The sequence below is a fragment of the Neurospora crassa genome, linkage group V (assembly GCF_000182925.2).
Source record: "Neurospora crassa OR74A linkage group V, whole genome shotgun sequence".
Classification (NCBI taxonomy): domain Eukaryota; kingdom Fungi; phylum Ascomycota; class Sordariomycetes; order Sordariales; family Sordariaceae; genus Neurospora; species Neurospora crassa.
Genome location: NC_026505.1, coordinates 2,007,339 through 2,026,673, shown reverse-complemented (window position 1 = coordinate 2,026,673; position 19,335 = coordinate 2,007,339). Strand labels below are relative to the sequence as shown.

At 53.2% G+C, this 19,335-nt stretch overlaps 5 protein-coding genes across 5 annotated transcripts; 2 read left to right on the top strand and 3 right to left on the bottom strand.

The window, feature by feature from the left end:
• Positions 1-964: 964 nt before the first annotated feature.
• NCU03669 (AdoMet-dependent rRNA methyltransferase spb1) lies at positions 965-3,989 on the bottom strand. Its single transcript, XM_956352.2, has 4 exons — positions 3,679-3,989; positions 1,835-3,611; positions 1,297-1,767; positions 965-1,217 (listed from the first exon to the last, which is right to left on the bottom strand). Exons 1-4 carry the CDS (start codon positions 3,844-3,846, stop codon positions 1,138-1,140), a joined length of 2,496 nt encoding a protein of 831 aa, XP_961445.1. The 5' UTR covers positions 3,847-3,989; the 3' UTR covers positions 965-1,137.
• Positions 3,990-4,347: 358 nt separating this feature from the next.
• NCU03668 (WD domain-containing protein) lies at positions 4,348-7,878 on the top strand. The gene is made up of 3 exons (XM_956351.3): positions 4,348-5,745; positions 5,802-5,912; positions 5,967-7,878. The coding sequence occupies exons 1-3, from the start codon at positions 5,040-5,042 to the stop codon at positions 7,526-7,528; spliced, it is 2,379 nt and encodes a 792-aa protein (XP_961444.3). The 5' UTR covers positions 4,348-5,039; the 3' UTR covers positions 7,529-7,878.
• A 1,127-nt stretch (positions 7,879-9,005) lies between these two features.
• Positions 9,006-12,038, bottom strand: NCU03667 (hypothetical protein; the record flags this gene model as incomplete). Its single annotated transcript, XM_956350.2, has 2 exons — positions 9,006-11,560; positions 11,934-12,038. 2 exons carry the CDS (start codon positions 12,036-12,038, stop codon positions 10,040-10,042), a joined length of 1,626 nt encoding a protein of 541 aa, XP_961443.1. The 3' UTR covers positions 9,006-10,039.
• Positions 12,039-12,531: 493 nt separating this feature from the next.
• NCU03665 (hypothetical protein) lies at positions 12,532-13,243 on the bottom strand (the record flags this gene model as incomplete). Its single annotated transcript, XM_956348.2, has 3 exons — positions 12,532-12,856; positions 13,099-13,123; positions 13,225-13,243. The coding sequence occupies 3 exons, from the start codon at positions 13,241-13,243 to the stop codon at positions 12,532-12,534; spliced, it is 369 nt and encodes a 122-aa protein (XP_961441.2).
• A 2,753-nt stretch (positions 13,244-15,996) lies between these two features.
• Positions 15,997-19,306, top strand: NCU03662 (hypothetical protein). Its single transcript, XM_955649.3, has 4 exons — positions 15,997-16,316; positions 16,388-16,725; positions 16,779-18,327; positions 18,402-19,306. The coding sequence occupies exons 1-4, from the start codon at positions 16,273-16,275 to the stop codon at positions 18,706-18,708; spliced, it is 2,238 nt and encodes a 745-aa protein (XP_960742.1). The 5' UTR covers positions 15,997-16,272; the 3' UTR covers positions 18,709-19,306.
• Positions 19,307-19,335: the final 29 nt, after the last annotated feature.

The window sequence follows — 19,335 nt, the reverse complement described above, 5'->3', positions numbered from 1 at the left end:
TTTATCCATCCCTCTATTTCCCATGGTGCCTCGCAAACAGTTTCTTCACCCCTCCTTTTCTCTTCCCATGGGCAGGACTTCTCGCACTAGGGTCTTTTTTTGACTACATTCAAATCAGCTTTGACTTTCGCGCACCCTCCATCAAGACTTGCACGACTCTCTCTCTCTCTGACACCACCATCTACAACAGCTGAGATGTTTCGAAGACGCGATCTCTCCTTTCCATTTCCATGAGACCAGTATATATATAGGCTTCAACAATTTCTTGGTGAGTTACCCCAAGCTGAGTCGACGCCGGGACTGAAACCGACACTCGCACAAATGAGGGCGTTTTGGATAGAATCCTCCCGTGCAAACCAGCTATATGATTGTAATGGAGTATAAATGAACAATCGTAAGAAGAAAACGTCTCCAGTTAGAAATAGATTGGAAACTCATTACCGTTCATGCGCTCTTCACACTTTCGTCGGAAATTTCAAAGGGTACCTCTAAGTGGTGCGTACAGTCAGAATCAAGTGCAGACTTGAAGTTCTGTTCTTTCTATTTCATACAATTCCAAATCCGCAAAAAGCAACACTCCAAGTTTGACATCTGTGTTATCATCGACAACTCCCCGATTTTCGGGGAAAAAAAAAAAGAAAAAAAAAAAAAAAAGCCAAGTTGCCCGGGTAAGCTTGTGGAACGAACAACAATGCTCCAGCTGCAACCTACGAAAACTGTACCTCGGATACCGCGCACCCAACAACGTTTTCATCATGAACCACTGCGCCATAAGACCGCAGGGCCCGCTGGGGTAGAGGGGCTATGTAACGGACCTTATATGCTGCCCTGCTGCCCGGCCCAGGCCCAGCTCGGGCCCGGGTGTCATGTCATCCGATGTCTGAGGACGGGAAGGGCGCGCCGACAGGGTGGCGACCTCGGCGGCAGCAGGAGCTCAAGAACCTTGAACCCAAGTAAACGACGTCTTGAAAGCTTTTAACAGTGCTGCTCTCTTTATTGACCATTCAATCCCCCTTTGATATACAAGCATAACAAGATCTGTCTTGTCATAACAACCGTCTTCTACAACGATATGAACAGGTAAAAAGGTATCGCAATTAAAACTTCCACCAACTATACTGCTGCTGGACACGACGTCTATTTCTTCTTGGAAATCCTCTTCATCGCCCTCAACTCCTTCTTCATACGAGGATCCACCATCTTGTACCTGCCCTTGACTATAAAATTGAAAAAACCGAGTTAGCATCATTCCAACATAAAGAACACACCAGATCTTAAGGTAGTGATAGTACGAACCTCCTTTAGGTCTGCCCTGGAGACCCTTGTTGGAACCAGCAGCCTTGACAACCTTGATAGGCGCCCTCCTCGTCTTCTTAGCAACCGACGCCATGAGCTTCGAAATGCTAGCAGCCTTTTCCTTTTCTGACATGCCATCGTCACCGGCAAGCATATCGGCCTTCTTCTTGAGCTTCTCCAGCCTCTGGGCCTGCTTGAACTTCTTCCTGGCCTTGGCCTCGGCCACCTTCTTGATAGGACGGGCGTTGTAGGCCCGGAGCTTCTCCTTAATGGCCTGCGCTGCGGCCTTGGTGATGGGCTTGTGCGGCTTGTCGTGCTTGGACTCGTCGTCAAGGAACCAGTCGGGAAGACCGTCGCGGTCCTTGAAGGCGTGCTTGGTGTAACCGTCGTCGATGACGTCGTAACTTGTCTTCTCGCCGGTCGCGAGCTGGTGGGCGAGGGTCATGGCCTCGGCGGTGATGATGTCGATGTCTGTAGTTGTCATAGTCAGCCATTGCCCTTAACAGGTCATACTGAAGAGGGACTGAGTGAAACTTACCAGGCCTGCCGTTCTTCTTCTTCTTCTCAACGTTCTCCCAGTCGTCATCCTCGTTGTTCTTGACAACCTCGAAATCGTCGTCGTCATCGCTCTCCTCGGCCGCCTTCTTGCTCTTGGCCTTGGTTTCCTTGGCTTCCTTCTTCTCCTTCTTGGTAACCTTGAGGTCCTCCACAGCCTCAACAAGCTCAGCCTCCTGAGCCTCCTCCTCCTCAGATTCTGGCTCCTCCAAAAGTCCTGGTATCTCCGCAAAGATACCTTGACTGAAGAAGTTCTTGGCCCGCTTGGACAGACCATCCTTCTCTTCTGGCTGGCCGTCTAGATCTGTTATAAGTTTCTTGCCAGATTCACCATCCTCTGAGTCGGAATCATCATCACTGCTGTCCACTTCTAGTTCCTCATCGTCATCGTCGTCGCTACCCTTCTCCTCATCGCCAGATACGCCTTCCCATTCATCGTCGCCGTTCTCTTTCCTGGCCTTCTTGGCACGGTACTTGGCATCGGCCGCCGCCTTCCGCTCCCGGTACTGATCGTACAGGTTGTCGAGCTCTTCCTCCAGACGATCGGCCTCCTCGTCGCTCTCGTCGGTTTCGCCGTCGGAGCCAAAGTCGTAATCCTTCGGTTTCTCGGTCTCTTTGATAACGGCCATCTTGCCCTTGGCGATCTTATTCAGGGCAGCGTTCTGGTCGATAGTCTTGAGACGGAACATGGCACCCTCACCACGGGGACCTTCCTGCTCCACACCAATATCCATGGGCGCAGTCATGTTCATCTGCATGCGGACAATCTCCTTTTGCTTCTTCTCATTCTCGCGCCTCCTCTCGCGCTTCTTCTTGGAGGTCTCCTTCTCCTTGATCCTTTGCAGCTCCTCCTGGATCCTAAGCTCCTCATCCATGTTCTCCACTACCGCAACCTCCTCGTCCACAGCTGCCTTCTGGGTCTTCTTGGAGGGGAAGCCGAAGATCTCCCGTACTTTTAGACGCCATTTTAAGAGAAGCTTGAACTCTTTCCTGCCGAGCACTTTGAGATCGGCGCAGCAGAGACGGATTTCTTCGGTCGTTTCGGGGAGCTTGTCGAGGGCAGCCAATGCTACATCGCCGTTCTTGGGTTGCTCAAAGCTGAGTTTGTTGTACTGGCCGAGAATGGCGATGGGATCGACAGTGTTGATGAACTCGCTGGCAGAGATCTCCTTGAACTGGGTGTAGTCTCCCTCCTCATAACCCTCTCTCTTTCTCTTCTTGACTTCGGGGTTGTACACCTTGGCTTCGTTGTTGGGGGCGGGGCCGGCCACATCCTCGAAAACGGAGCGGGGGTCGAGAAGCTTGGGGTCAATGCGCTTGGGGGCCTTGAAGCCGCGGCAGACGACGAAGATTTCGGCGGAGACGTTACGGGACGAAGGGGGCTTCGTAGCCTCGACCTTGGCGAAAAGCTGGTTGCAAACCCAGAGAAGGGAGTTGTAGTCCTTGGATCTGAACACCTTGGTGACGAACGTACCGCCCTCAATAAGGAACTCGGTGGCCAGCTTTAGCGAGTGCAGGGCAAGTTCGGCCTGGTTGTACGAATCCTGGACCCAAGCAGTACCGACGTTGGGCGCACCATCGTGAAGAACGACGTCGGCCTTCCATGTCTTGAGATGGGAGCGGATGGTTGCGCGACACTTTTCGGTGGTGATATCGCTCTGGAAGGTAATGACCTTGGGGATGGGCTTGATGGGAGCAAGATCGACACCGATGATGATGGAGTTTGTCGGCATAGTCTCGGCGCAGACTTGACACCACGACTAGGGACGGACACAGACATGGTTAGTTCACTCCATGATAAACTGGATGTTCACGACTATGACTTACACCGGGCGCAGCGCAAAGATCGAGAGCGACCTTGCTTTTCTCGAGGAATCCATACTTCTTGTTGAGCTGGATCAGCTTGAAGGCGGCACGGGCACGATAACCCTTCTCCTTGGCAAGCTTGTACCACTTGTCAAGACGGCCCTTGCCGTGTTTCTTTTGGATCGCCATGGTGCCGGTGCTCTAAGTCGGGGGGTGTTTCCGACTGGTGTTGTTGAGCAGGACGACCTGGTGACTTTTTTGGGTTGGTGAAAATGGCAGTCCGGGTGCCCTTTGACTGTTCTTCCCTCCAGCACTCGCAGCGCAGGGATTGCAGGGTCGTCGTTGCAGAATGATTTTTTTGGATGACAGCTGCAGGGCGATAAGCGATAAGAGACTGGACTCCGGCGGCTGGTGGGGCAACGAGCAAGACGGGCCCCATCAGGGTGGGCCAGACATCCCGCGGTTGAAGTGCAGTGCATTGACCAATCTTCATGTCTTCAGCAACCGCGATTTATGGGACGAAAAAGCCATTAAGCTTTCGCGATGCAGCGCGTCATTTGTTCCCGCGTCTTCGCGTTCCCCTGATGGAGCACTAAACCGCATTCCTTCTAGGCGCCTCCCCCCCGACCCCCGGCCGCTACGGACCGCACGCCCAGCCTCTGCCCACTGGAGGAGGTGTTCAATGGAGTCCATGGGTGGTCAGGCCAGGTCAGGTCAGGTTTCCATGGCTGTCGATTTGGTTGCCCGGCAAACCTAGGTACTCAAGTGGGAACTCAGCAAAAGCGTAGGTACTTCTAGGAACTGAACCACGCAAGGGAAATCCACAACAGAAACGAACAACCAAATCCAATTCCATCACATCTCCACCTACGCATTCAATTTCAAGTCCATACTACCAAGGACACACTTACACCAGAAACCGACATAGACATACCCCTTCCGGCCGCACCACTTCACTCAGAGGACCCATACTACTACGACCAAATCCGCCAACCAATAAACTCGGCGCCAATACCTTACGCCCCCCCCGGCCGCCTACCTTGTCTCTCAACGACGACCTCGACCTCCCGTCCTTCTTCAAGCTCAGCCTGCTTGCTGCACACAGCCTAGCCTGCAACTTCGACGTCAGCCCTTGTCCAATATCCAGTCGACACTTGCCAGCAATACCTCTGCGCCAGCTGTTGCTCAACTGATTCTGTACAAATATCCATCACCACAGCCTGTTCTCTGTCTCCGCGTACCCTTGCCATCGGCGGCCCCTCGCTGCCAGGTCGCGCGCATCCAGCGTCGCCGGCCCCGTGTACATCGTCTCTAGGTATCGTGTTGCATAAGCGGCCTGGACCCAGCTCTTCGCTCTGGTAGTCGAAGAGAATCCTTTCGCCATGGCCGATAACTCCAACAGCACTTCAACCCCTTTGGGAGTTAAGAGCTCGTCGTCGTTGAACACCAGCAACAACATTCCCCCCATTCCGTCCTCTCCTCCTCCGCGAAGCGCAGCCAAGGAACGTCGAAACCCGTCCATCACCCCCCGGAAATTCAGGCGCTTCTTTACTCCCCGAGTCATAGCGAATAACCACCCCAGCGCTTCCCAAAGAGCTCTTCGTGATCTAGCCGGTCCTCTCATAGAACGATCTCATACTCCATCCAGTCCTCTCAGGCCCATCTCGGAAGAGGAAATCCCAGATGTGTTACCGAGCCTTCAGGATGGCCAGAGAAGCTCCAAGCGTCGAAAGATCACTCATGCTTCAACACCCAAGAGGGCTGAGGCATCGCACGTATCCCACCTACCCTCTCCTGCAGCCACATCCCCAGCCTTACTTTCGACTCCCGAGTTGAAGCACGATCGTCTCGGCAGTCCGATCCATTCTATTCGGAAGCTACCATCCCAATTGGCCCTCGATGGAGATGAGGCTGAGTCGGAAGAAAGTGATGATGATGATGATGGGCAAGAGCTGCCAACCACACGACGTCGGCCAAACCGTGCGCCTATACAGTTGGATCGTCGTGGATTGGGAGCTCAACTGGTGCAGCGAGTGACGGGTGGTATGCCTGGTGCCGGAAACAGGTCTTTATCATGCCCAGTTTCTGGTATGTGGTGATATGTCGATGCATCTTCCTCAAGCCTATGCTGACTCGGTAAACAGACTGGCGGTCGGAAACGGCGGACTTTTATAGTCGCCGAGAAGACGCCCATTTTATGAACAGCCACGAAGGACATCCTCGCAGCATCCCATTCTGCACCACAAGCTGCAATAGTAAGTCAGCATACATTCGTTGGCCGATAACTCCGTTTGCTGACCACCCCAAAGCCAAGAATCTTGTTGCTGTAGGTGACGAAGAAGGGTATGTGCGTCTGTTGGACACCCAGAATGAGTTCTCTCAGATCAACATGTCGTTCCAGGCGCATGGCAACGCCATCATTGACATGGCCTTCTCCGACGATGACTTGCTTCTTGCCACGGCTTCTGGTGACCAAACAGGCAAGGTATTGGACTTTGTAACGCAGCAGCCCATTTCGATCCTCGGTCACCACACCGCATCCCTCAAACAAGTCCGTTTTCAGCCGGGCCGCGGCGCCAATTCTGTCCTTGCTACAACTAGTAGAGATGGCAGCGTACAGATTTGGGATCTCCGTTGCCGAGGCGGTCCTGTGCAAGACGTTGCTATCCGCTCAGAAGCTGGCCTTCACGCTCGTCTCCCTCGCACCCCTAACCCTGGTTGCGTTGTTAACAGCATCTATGATGCCCACTCACGCATTCCCCAGAAACAGGCTCGCAATCTGCTACCCGGCGCCAGTAACGTCGACGTGGCCCGGATAGGCGAGGTACCTGGTCGCCTTGGTGAAGTCTCCGTCACGGCTCTGCAGTTCCTTCCTCCTGGCAGGGAACACCTCTTCCTCACTGCCTGCGAAGCCGATGCCAGCGTCAAGCTCTGGGACATCCGCGCCGTGCACACCAGCCGCCACCACAAGTACAGCACGCCCGTCTCCTTTACAGCACCCCTGCCCAGCCACGCCAACTGGCGCCCCTTTGGCATTTCCTCCATGGCCCTCGGCGGCGACGGCTCCCGCCTCTACACCCTCTGCAAAGACAACACCGTCTACGCCTACAGCACCGCTCACCTCGTCCTCGGCCACGCCGTCGAGCTCACCGCCGCCCGTCCCGGCGAAGAACCCCCGCGCCGCCGGCACCACAACCACGGCACCGCGCACGAGGGTCTCGGTCCGCTTTACGGCTTCCGCCACCCGCTCTTCCACGCAACCAGCTTTTACGTAAAATCCGCCATCCGGCCCGCTAAGAACGGCCACTCGGAGCTCCTGGCCGTCGGCAGCAGCGACGGCGCCGCCGTCCTCTTCCCCACCGATGAGCGCTACATCAAGGAAGCCTTTGCCTGGCAGCGCCAGCACCCGAACCAAGAAGACGACGAGTCGTACCTCGTCGGCGAACCCACCTCTTGCATCCCCGTCACGCCCGCTCGTCCTCGCCTTACCCGCAGCGCCACCACTTCCCTTCTGCCTTCATCATCACTGATGTCCATGTCTTCTTCGTCAGGAGGAGGAGGACGGCCGGGAACTAGCTCCTCGGCAAGCTTGTTTGGCATCAAGGGCGGTCATCACCACTCATCAAACACACCCATCATTCGCCGCGGCACGCCGCTCGTGCGCGGACACGAGAAGGAGGTGGGCGCGCTTACGTGGACGCTGGATGGCAGCTTGGTGACGGCCAGCGATGATTATCTCGTGAGATGCTGGCGCGAGGGTCGCGAGGAGGCGGCGGATTTGAGAACCGGTGGTGAGACGGGCGGGAGGAGGTGGGGGTGTGGATGGGCGGATGTGGGAGATCAGTGGGATGGGGATGTTGATGATTGGTAATTTGTTGATGACGACATGGGAGAAATGTGTTAAGACACAAAGGCCAAGAGGAGGATTACCACGGCAGCGAAAGAGCCGGTAAGAGTCCCGATATATGTATGAATCGTGGACTAAGTTGTGGAAGTCGGTTGTACCTAAAGTCCCATGATCATGTTGAAGAGATTAGAGGCCTGCCTGTCTGTCTGTCTGTCTGTCTGAGCCGGATGGTTGTCTACCGGTTTTGGGCAATATCGGCGGGCTCTGAAGAGGAGGGAGAGGGTTTCTTCAAGATATGCCCGGGTTTTTGTTTGCTCTGTTAAACTTTGATGTCGCGATTTTGTTGTGGCTGGCTGGCTGGCTGGCTGGCTGGCTGGCTGGTTGGCGTTTAAGCGTATGGTTGGAACCTGACTTCTTTCATTAGCGAGAAGGTGAAGCTACTAAGCTACGTTCTTATGCAGAAACAAAAAAGATTTATCATGTTCAAAAATACATATAACTGAAGTATGGTTGAAATTAAATAAACTCCAATTCACCAATGTGTGCACGCTCATCAAGTAGTATGCTCTCTTTTTGTGGCGGCTTACGGACCTACATTTCTATGTAGCATCTATTGTGCACTAGTGTAGGACCGCTTCTTTGTATTTCGTGTGACATCCCATTCTATGCAATTCTAGTACCTCTCACAAGTAGCTACCTACGCCAGTGATAGTAATCAACCCCATTACTTCTTTTACACATTTAACCTAGATTATGGAGAGATCATAGCTAATAACGCCAGTACTGGAGTATTTGTCTGGCTGCTAGCTATAACCCAACAGTAATGTGTTACCAAGCTCACTCAATATCATGACGAGTACATCGTGAAGTAAAGGTATGCTAAAAATCCGTTTATTGTTCTCGTCAACAAAACGACTAGCTACTAGGTAAGGCAGTGAGCTGATCAAGAGAGGATAGAGAGACTGACGCTCTTCTTTGCCTCCTCCTCTCTTATCTTCTATCTCCTAGTCATCCTGACTCTTGCCTCGCCCCCCCATTGCCTTCGAATTCCTCCATTGTATCCCCTTCAAACCGCCTCGCGACGGTTATCTTGGTTAATCCATCCACCTCTCTCTCCTCTCTTATGAATATTGCGTGTGCATGCCGTGCGTACATGTAGCGACAAACAAAGAAAACAAGGAAAAGACCTCGAAAGGAAAGAAAACAAAAACGCCCGCACCATTCGATCTCTCTCAGAAAAGACAGGACAAAAAAAGAGAAACGAACTCCGCGCCTTCTGCCCCATTTTGTTGGAAAAAAAAAAAAGCATAACTTGGCCGAGACAGTAAAAGCAGACAACGCAAAAAAAAAAAAAAAAAAAAAAAAAAAAAAAAAAAAAAAAAAAAAAAAAAAGAGCAAGACCCGCAAACGCGAAAACAGAAATACAGACAATGCAGGCTGAAACAACAAAACACCTAAGCCAAACAGAAACACGAACATTGAAAAAAGCCAATTTGGTTGTGGGAGGATAAACCAAGTAGTATGTTTAGTTCTGGGTTGACTGACTAGTAGTTCGACTTGTAGTAGTAAAGCGTAATATGGATGGATGATGATCTCGACGACTGATGAAAAGACGGGAGAGAAAACCAGACCATGTACAAGAGGATCGTGGGAATTAAGTTAAGGTGGTATTATAACCGGGGGTTTTGTTTTGGTGTTCGCCTTCCTTCCTTCTTTTGTCCCTTGAACCCCAATATTTCTTTCAAGTCTTCCTACTCCTTTCCCCCTCTCTGTCTCCCTCGCTCTCCTTGCTCGGTTGCCGGTTTAGATCTTTTCTCAATCCACGTCAGGGATTGACTCCGGTTTGCCGAACAGAATTCCCCCTTTCCAGAAGATTCGTTCAGCTTTTGCTCCCGACTTGGCACGACAGGAGAAATGATTTGATCTTGGTTCGGTTTGTCGTCGAAAACCAAACAGGGGAGTTCCCTCCCAAGTTCTGTAATTGTCCGTCCACCGTTTAAAAAATTAACCCTTGCTCTTGCTCCGCTAGAAGAACCGTCGCCGTGGTTGAGAAGCTCCAGTTTTCGTTAGGACACAATGCTGCTGATTATTGCACCCTTTGGTATAAGACTCGGATTGGAGACAAGGCTAAGTGTCGGAGTGCGGGAGCATGCTGACAGCGACGAGCAGTCTGGCGCAGGAAGCTCTGAAAAAAGAATACTGAGGACAAAGGAAACGAATGAGGGAACGCTACAGAAAGTAGCAGACAATCAAGCAGGGGGGGGTATGTGCGTGTGCGCGTGGGTGTGATGAGTGTAGATACAAAAGCAGAATTGAGTGTGCCAGACTTGAATATATAGAAAAAGGAGCTCATTTCGTCATTATTCAGGGTAGTGTTCAAGGACTACCAGAAAGCCAATGATAGCAGAGTCACGGCTTGATGGTGGCGGACGACGATATAAGGGACCAAAGGTCGTATTGGTGATTGATGGATTTGATAAGTTGTCGGTTGACTGGAAAGGCGAGTATGGATACCCAAGTTCTGGAGCCTAGCGCTCACATAACTATACAGCATCCGCATCCTCCCTTCTCCTTCTTCTGAGGCGGATCCTCGGGAGGCTCTGGTACCCTGATCACCTCTGATGGGTGAGGACGCTGTGGGGGGTTCTTCGGGCTGGGGGACTTGGTCAGAACCGGCTTGTCCGCAATCTTGGGCATTGTCGAGTATGAGTTGGTCCGTCCAACGGGAGCTGGGCTCCGGGGGCTCTGAAGGCTATGGAGACTTGGAGGAGGTGGACTCTGAGGACATTGAGGCTCGGCGGGTTTTAAAGGCCAGTCTGCCTGCGGCTGTTCCTTTTCGTTTTCCTTCTCCTGTTCTTCCTCCTTCTCGTTCTCGTTCTCGTTCTCGTTCTCGTTCTCGTTCTCGTTCTCCGCCGGTTCATGTTCAGGCGCAACGATAGGATGCTCGGGTGGCTCGAGGAAGCCTTCGTCTGTGAGTGGCCTAAACTCCTTGTCGTAGACGTTGCCAACCTTGCCCTCCCGCTCCCACTTCTCCTGTTGTAACCGCTTGGCCACCGTTGGTAGCAGTTGTTGCTCTGGTGGCAGACGGGGGTCAGGGCGGAATGCCGAAACCATCCAGGGTGGTTCGCCTTCCATCGGCTTGTGCGTTGTGGGCGACAGTTCTCGGTCACCAGAACGCGTCGTTGGCCGAGCACCTGTTGAATCCTTGGCGGATGCACCTCGTGTTCGCGGTCGCGCCGTTGTGGCAGTCGCAGCCTTGCCGGAAACCTTCTTGGCTCCCGCAGCCGGCTTGCTCTTCATGGGGGAGGTGTCGGCCCGCTTAGCTACAGGCCGAGCGTCGGATCCATTGGCCGCTTTGGTGAGAGCGTTCCCTGTACTGCCGCTGCGTCCTCGTGGTTTCGGATAGGCTATCTTCTCCTTATCCTCCTCAGGACTGCTATCGCGTTTCCGCCCGAAGGCGGCTGCCTTCTCATCAGTTGGCGTTGTTGGGTAAGCCTTGGTTCTCGGCACAGGTATCCGGGATGTTACTTTAGCGCCGGGGTTCGACGTAGAATCAGCGTGCTCAGCACCATCATCGGCGCGCTTGTCCCAGTCCTGCGTAGCCGACGAGTTCTTTCTAGACCTCGAGCCGACGTGCTCACCGCCGCCAATGGATCTAGCCTGGCCGCTAAGCTTATCCTGGCTTTGATCCCTCTTCAAACGGTTTCCGCTCTTCGACCGGGCCCTGTTGTCTCTCGCTACCGGCAAGACGAAACCCGCAGCCTGTAGTTCCTCGTTCTCAATCTGGGCGAGCTTGTCGCGGTGAATCCATTTGCTCTCGTCGGTTTCCGGGTCGAACAAACTATCGGCGGGACTCCCGCCGTCCCTGGTGCTTCGAGTAAACCTTGCATCGTCGGCGACATCCCCGGTGTAGTGGTCGTGTGTGAGCGGGTCCATGGGTGGTGTGTTGTGGGTGGCAAGCAGAGTCGAATTCCTCTTTTGAGAAGCTAGGACAGGGCGGCCAAAGGGGTAGCCGTTCTCATTGTTGATGGAAGATCTCTTGGGATTGACAGGCTTCTAGAAGAGGAAGGAGGAAAAAGAGAATGTCAGTGGAAGAAAATGGAGGATGAAATGCGATGGAAACGGCGATGGCGATGGCAATCGGCACTGGCGCGTGAGTGGATGCCTCCTTGGAGCCGACACCTAAGCAGGCACCAGGGCAGGGCAGGGTGGGCACGAGGATAGGTAGAAGGAAAGAACGGATAGATGGGCGAGATGCACGCAGGCAGCCTCGATGCTCAGGAGCACGACGAAGGCCTCAGGCACATGGTGTTTCCGGGGCAGGGAGTTAATAAGGAATAAGAATTTGTAAAACGAGATGCGGGGAACAGGGGATATTGCGTGTAATCTCCCGAATTACCAGGACATCATGATGGACTCAAGGACTCACCTCCGAATGGACGGGCACCGACGCGCTGTCCCACGTGAACTTGTTGCCGTGAGATGTGGCTGGCGGCGTCGCTAAGGCAGTTGCAGTCCGGGAAACAGTAGCCATCATGCGAATATATCATCTGCAGCGCATACAGACGCCGCGGCCGCTCTCCCGGTTGGAGTTAAGGCGGGCGAAGCCTATGTATGTAGGTAGGTTTATTGTATTGCAGAATTTGACGTCGGGAAGACGACCAAGTGGATCGAGGTTTGTAAGTGAAGAATAATGTATGAACGGAGACAAAACTTGCTGGCTGGCGTGGGAGGATGGAGAGACGGGGTCAGGAGGACTTGCGGGAGGCTGGTGTTCTAAAGGCGACGAGGGTCGGTGGCAGCAACGGGGGCAGCGACGGGGGCAGCAACCGACGGGGGCGGAGGGGAGTCTCAATTCGGACTCGGCATCGACGATAAAACGGGGCAAGCGATGTTTGACGAGCAGGAAAAAAACAACTGCACTCCAATCCCTGGACCGGGTTGATCGGGTGGCGCCAACCGCAATTCCAGCTACAATTGCCAGTTCCTACTGGGTAATGGGTTATACTTCCGACGGCGATGTTCGATTAGTGCGCGTCTTCGTTGGCCTTTTGTCGCAGGTTGGTGATCTCGTCGACTTGTCGCTCGACGGCGGTCAGTGGGTGGATTGTACGGATTGGATAGTGTGCTTGGGTGGATGGCACCATGGGATCGTGGATCTTTTTGCCTCCTTTTGAATGGCCCGGTCCTGGAGCCTCTCGTGCACCTTGGAGTGCTTGGCTTGCCTGGCAACAAGTCGGGATGGCTCCAGCAGCAGCAAGCGGTGCAAAGGCGGTGCAAGGGGTTGACAAGTGAGCGTCCAGCTCAATGTGAGACCATGTATCAAGGGTCCTTTTTCGGGGTGAATGAGGTCTGCAACTGAATACCAGAATTATGGGTCTATGCAGGCACTGCAGCTTTCAGCTCGACGGACCTATGCGGTGTTGGATGTTTTGGCGGTTTCGTTTTCAACCACCAGGGAAAACGTGGTTACCCGTCCGTTTGGTCCATACAGTTCGTTCATTTGTTTCCTCTCGCGGTTCCTGTCGGTGCGGAGTGGATGTCATCGGTGGATGCCGTGAGAAGGGAAGTGGAATTCATGCAATTTTTCTGACCTAAAAAGTACGGGGTAATAGTATACTGTATGTATGTAGTGGTAAGAAAAAAAAATGGGGCTACAGCTCGACCAGTGCTTCCATGTTCGAAAGAACCGTCGAGACTTTGATCCTATCGCGACGCACTCTTACTCTTGAAGGCCATCACTGGCTGCTACAGTCGCGTAGGATAGCTCGTGTGTACACTATGTACATGTGCTGGAAACTGGGAATATAAGTCTGCGTCAAATGTTTAATTGGAATGCCTGCTCACCTGCCTGTCGGGATCCACGATGAGAAGCGAGTCGAAGAACAAACGCTGATCCCGAGCGGACAATTCACCCAGCCCTGCTCCGTTGCCTTTCGGGCAAGATGAGATGCATGTCCACAGATCATCTTTCGTTAGCTACTGCGCCCATCTCCTGTCTTCCATACTATCATGTTTGTCCAGATTCTTCCCGTGTCGCTCCAATTTATTTCAAGGCCGTCCCCCTTGAGGCATAATCTGAAAGCGTGACGAGCTTTCACTAGTAGTTTGCGCCAGAACAAAAGCCTGAGACCAGGGTGAGGCTTCCATTGCGCCCGTGATGATTACAAGTTGCCATCCAGTGGTGAGCTAAAACCCGCAGAACCACCAAGGTCGCCAACTGGAAACTTCCAGCCAGGCGGATGCTACCCCGTTGAAATTAGTGCTATGCGATGGCCATCTGATTGGCAGACGAGTGTCATTGCTACGCCATCATCCTCCATTCGGTGGCTGAGTGTATTACAAAGTAAGGAATTGGGCCAGCTCCCTCTCAAGGCTGGCTGCGAGCTGTTAGTGCACTATCAGGGCAACCGCTATGTGCGAACAACCCAAAATACCTGTGACCGAGTACCGGAAAGAGCCCCGGGCCAGGCGGTGCCGTTGCGGGCCCCTCCGTTGCAGTATGTGTGTAGAGATACTGTACTGTACCGCCCGCCGCGTCTTGCATGGAACGGTTTAGACGTACTTACCGCTCGGCCGTTACGGCACGGGTCGAAGATCGAATCGGCGGAGCTACCCGCTCGGTCATGGCTGATGCAATGATCAAAGTGACGACTTCTTTGTTTACCACTACCATGACTCCTGCCGCCCAGCGCATTGAACTGAACTGACGGGTAGGTACTCCTGTCCAGCATCATGACCGGAACGGCCAACTGGCCAGGACTCGCAGTCACCTACTCCCTGCAGGGTCCTCGAGCCAAAGCACGCCGAAACAGCAACCTCTGCAAGGAACTTGAAACTGCGAGTGCCTATTGCCAGGCACGTTACTGTACCTCGACGTTAAAGCAAGTACAGGAAAGCCGATGTGAGGTGTGCTCAGTCACAACGCCTAGGCTATCTTGCGTTGAGCGGCCGAGCTGTAGCGTATCATGATGGCCAGCAAGGTTTGCTAACGCTTCTCCAACTCAGTTAAACGAATCCCTGCTGCGGCATTAACACCTAAAGCGGTCCAAGAGTTCTGGAATTCGGGTGATCCCGTCTGCCTGTGCTGCTTTTTGACATGAAAGTTCCTGGGGACCAAGTTCGAACTTCGAAGTCCTCCAGCCTTAATCGGAGGTGACCGCTTCGCATTATCGGCCATGATCTGTAAAAAACCAAAGATTGGCGCAAGATGAATGTCTTCACCACTTTTCGTTATTTACCTTATGTGTCCCTCAACCAAGTTTGGCGAGGGGAGGGACGTTCTTGGTTCAAGTGACTCAAAGTTTTGGGATTGGTGAGAGGTCGGGCAACTGCCCCTGTGGCAGCGATCGAAGAACCCGGGCGCCAAGCTCCATCCGCTCCTTCACTGCAACTGAAGTATATTGCATATTATGGGTAGTCGTAGGTACCTACAAAGGTGTTTATCCGTCTACTTTGTTCAGTTGCTAGATCTCTCACCTGGATCCTGCCTAGTGTGGGACGAACCGACCGAACCCAAAGGCACGGTCATCTACACTACACAGCACAAGGGAAGGTCTACGGCGTCGAGACCGTTCTTTCCATCGTCCGCTATAACCCCAACCCTGGTTGATAAGCTGCCAAGTACCCATGACCTGACCCTCCACGCACTCGGGCTATGAGGTACCTACCTATGGCATACCGGCATACCTCCTCTCCTCAGTCCCCCCCCCCCCAAAATCACCGTTGACAGTATCCGTCCCTTTTGGGCGATCTGCCAGTACATTTCCACTTGTTTTCTGCCCCACGTTCTCCCCTCCATGGTTCCCCAATTCTAGCCCATCTTGGCCCTCAACTTCTCACTGCGCTTTCTTGCAAGCTCCGACTGCGAGCTGCCTGAGGACAAGCTCCACCAAACCCTGTCCCGTGCCGCCTATAGTCTATACTGCATAGTACATACCTAGCCTCCAGCTCACAGCTACCTACCTGCGTGTCACTGCACCTCACTTCAATTGTTTGAATCTTACCAATTGTGGGATAACTCATTGGCGTCCAGAAGGAACATTTCCAAGATGCCAGGTGAGTCCTGCAACTCTTCCATCATCAGATTTCAATGTTCCCTTCAATGCTTTGCCCTCTTCCCTTCTACCTCGAAGTCGAGGGGGGGGGGGGGGGGGGGGGGGGGGGCGGGCAATGCGCGCCAGTAAAAGGAAACGGTAGATTTCGGTCACGAAACCTACCTCTAAGCAACGAACGGAACTATGCTCGACCACCAGGCATGACACATGCGACGGGTACCTACCTCTACCACCTGCCGCTGCCTACCAGCAGAGGTACCCCTGGGACTGCCTGCGAAACCAGGTAGAAGTGCCGACTCTGCTTGTCCCTACAGGGTCGATGCTTCCTCGCCTGTAAATACTAAATAGATGCTGGGGTCCACCTCCCCGCTGCCACGAACAGCTTAGCCAATTGCGGGCCCGAATCCAAAGTGGAAGTAACGCCAGACATTTGTCCCTCGAGGTTCCTCGCACCCGATACTTTGACTTCGTGCTGCCACTTCACTATTTTGCTGGCAATCCTTCAGGACGGAACTTGGGCTACATTTCACCTCACTCATCCGCTTTCCACCGAACCACCTATTTCTCGCCCTTCCACCTCGAGGCCGCACGAACCAGGACCGCCTGACCCAGCTAGACACCGCTCGCCGCCCTTGCCATCACCTTCTACCCACCTACAGCCCACCACCCGCTCGCGCTGCCGCTTGCTTCATCTCTTCCAATACTAACAACATGCCAGTCAACTTTGAGGATCCCTGGTTCAAGGGCCAGGAAGTGTAAGTCGACCTTGGCTCCCAGTGCTGATCATTGAACCTTCAGAGTCGCTCGCTAACCGCCTACGGGGTAGATCCTACAACATATCCGAGCTCCAGGAATGCGCCATCGCCGTCGACGCGTCATACTTTCTCCGACAGCTCCTCGAACAAGCGGAAAACTATAACGAACCGCTACTGACCGCTCTCGGAGGCCTTACCGGCATTCAGGCACGCATACAAGTCGAATTGGACAACTGGCTCAAGAACCGCACAACCCCCTTTTTCATTTTCGATGGCCAACCTATGGTCGGACAGGACGAGGTCACCACGAAGCTGGGCCGGGAAATCCAGAAACAAACCGGTGTTGCGTGGAAGCTCTACAGCGAAGGGCAAGCCGAGGCAGCGGTGGCCGCTTTTGGCGAGTGTGCGAGTAAGTCGTCTATACCTGGGCTTGTACGGTTCGACAATAGCTTACGGGTCAAGGTCTCTACAACATCCAGGCTTTATATCCCATGCTCCAAGAGGAGCTGAGGCTGCGAAAACTTCACTTCCTGGTCGCGCCTTACAACGCTGCTGCGCAGATCGCATACCTGGACATGATCGATTCTGATCAATGCGGCGGCATCATGGGCCCGTTGGAGTTGATGCTCTACCCTATTCAAGACTGCGTCATCCGCTCGATCGACTGGACCAGCAACACCTGCGCGGCCATCTCTAAGAAGAACGTAATGAAGGTGCTCAACGTCAGCGAGCCACACTTCATTGACGCCTTCCTCATGACCGGCACTCCCTTCCTTCCCCCGTTTCCTCCGCTCACGGATTCTACCCTCGTCAAGAGCCAGCCTTACAACATAGTGGATGCCATCAACATGCTCCGGACAGCCGACAAGTCGGTCACAATGGTCAGCACCACTTTTCACGATTTGATCAAAAACCAGGATCCTACCTGGTTGGACAAGTACCGCAAGGCATGGATGGCTGTCAAGCACTTTGTCTACATTGCGGAAAGCGGCGAAGTCAAGGTTCATGACGCGGACCACCTGACAAACGACAACCACGAGTATTTAGGCCTTCAAATTCCCTGGGAGATGTTCCACTATCTCAATACTGGCCTGATCGGGCCTCGCCTCTTGAGCTGGATTACGCACAGTCAAGTATATGTTTTGCCGACTCTGGACGGTTCCGCTACCGAGGAATACAAGAAGCTTGTCTCGAGCCAACTTGTCCCTCTCGAGGAGACTGCGCTTAGCTTAGTGCTTGCTCGGTTGCACCGTGGAATTGTGTACAAGGATATCAAGGCGAAGGTGTGGTATGATGATAACTACTCCGCTACTGTGCTCGACCATCGTCATGAAGCTAGGACCAAGACCAACTACGGGGTACAGATGGCCACGTGGGCAGTTATCAAGGAGGCGGATATTAAGCAGCATTTCCCCGGCTTCGAGCATGGATCGATCTTTTCCGAAGTGCATGCTCTGACGAAGCCCGATTTTGTCAAGCTTACTTTTGCGGAGCAACGGAACAAGGCGAGGAATGTTGGATCAGCGAGCATCATCAAGTCGATTTGTTTATGGAGGTATCTCCATGTCCGCGGCTACATCGACGACCAGCACAACTTGACTAACTGGGGCAAGGCTTTGGACCGCGCCATGGTCACGCTGGAGCCAGTGGTGAAGAAGTTTCCTACAGTTCCCTATCTCTACGAATCGGTGCTTGTGGCCATGGAGATGGTCAGATTTGGACTTCTCAACGGCAGTCTCAAGGTTGTGGAACCTCTGAGTCTCCCTATGCACGGCGATGACGATGACAAGTCTAGTCTGATGCTAATCAGCCGCTGTGCGACACTGCTTAAGCTGCGACACCAAGCTAATGGGTACACTGGTCCTCTGAGTAAGAATCTGTTGACGTTCCACTCGTTGGCTGGCGAGGTTAGGAGTGCTGAACGCGCTCTGATGGAGGCCATTCTGGCTTCTCTTTTCCTCTACGGTCAGGGACAAAGGAAGAGGGATGATAGCTGGGAGCTCAGCCACCAGTAAGTTGGACCCTCTATTCACACATGCTGCTACTCTCGAATCTTTGATGATAATTGCTGACTTGGACATTTAGGCTTCCCTTCCTCTTCAACCCCGATGTCGCTCTCGGAATTGCCGTCAAGACGTACTTTGACGAGACGATCAACTGGAACAGTGAGAAAGAGAAGACGGAGAGGCTGGCAACGTTCCCCGATGCGTTCGTGCCTTACTCTATGGCATTTAGCGAAGACTTGGAGATTGCGTGCGAATTCTTCGAAGCCGTGTATGCCGGTTTGCAGACGTTGGACGGCCAGGGCATCTCGGCCAACGATTTGAAGGCTTGGAGCAAGGCGAAAGAGTACCTGGCACCGCGGATACTGAAGGATGCGAGTGGCAACTAGAAGAGCCCACCCTCCCAAGGTAGAGCGCGTCTTGTGAGAGATCATTTTGGTTTTAATGTGTAAGTGAAGCACACTCTGCTTATACGCACATGCAAGACTGCATACAAGCCGCGTATGTTCGGAAGCAGGGTCCGGCTTGGTGGTTTCGCTGCCGGAATCTTTCACGCGCCTACTATATTTCAAAGAAGCAATTAATTATTCAAGAGGGAAAAGGCCGCGTAATAGTTTCTAGACTAGTAGGTGTTGGGTCTTGCCATACCTACACTAGGTATTGAAAATGGTGGTAGTGGGGGGTGAAAGGAGGCAGGGGTGGAGGTGCCGCCGGGTCGTCGTGGATTCAGGGACCCCCTGTCGTGGCGGTTTTTGTCTGGACTGCGCTAGAAGTACTACTGCCCAGTAAATATCTGATAGGATGACGAGGCCTGTGACGACTGTCTCGTTGACTTACGACAACACAGTAGTACCTACCTGGGCTAGAATTCACGATAGCGTGTTTGACGGCGGGCTGCGCTAACATGCAGCAGGACTTCGGTCGCATAACAGCTCAGCGCGGGGCATTGCGCTTTGGCAATTGATGAAGAAAGAGTTTAAATACCTACGTCGAGTCGGGAGACTGAGCGTGTGATC

Bases quoted from the DNA above. Each gene is read 5' to 3' on its own strand.
- NCU03669 (XM_956352.2), bottom strand. From the start codon at position 3,846: ATGGCGATCCAAAAGAAACACGGCAAGGGCCGTCTTGACAAGTGGTAC. The intron at 3,612-3,678 runs GTAAGTCATAGT...GTCCGTCCCTAG, and splicing joins ATCTTTGCGCTGCGCCCGGT to TCGTGGTGTCAAGTCTGCGC. The intron at 1,218-1,296 runs GTTCGTACTATC...TCAATTTTATAG, and splicing joins CCAGGGCAGACCTAAAGGAG to TCAAGGGCAGGTACAAGATG.
- NCU03668 (XM_956351.3), top strand. From the start codon at position 5,040: ATGGCCGATAACTCCAACAGCACTTCAACCCCTTTGGGAGTTAAGAGC. The intron at 5,746-5,801 runs GTATGTGGTGAT...CTCGGTAAACAG, and splicing joins TTTATCATGCCCAGTTTCTG to ACTGGCGGTCGGAAACGGCG. The intron at 5,913-5,966 runs GTAAGTCAGCAT...ACCACCCCAAAG, and splicing joins CTGCACCACAAGCTGCAATA to CCAAGAATCTTGTTGCTGTA.
- NCU03662 (XM_955649.3), top strand. From the start codon at position 16,273: ATGCCAGTCAACTTTGAGGATCCCTGGTTCAAGGGCCAGGAAGT. The intron at 16,317-16,387 runs GTAAGTCGACCT...CCTACGGGGTAG, and splicing joins TGGTTCAAGGGCCAGGAAGT to ATCCTACAACATATCCGAGC. The intron at 18,328-18,401 runs GTAAGTTGGACC...TTGGACATTTAG, and splicing joins AGCTGGGAGCTCAGCCACCA to GCTTCCCTTCCTCTTCAACC.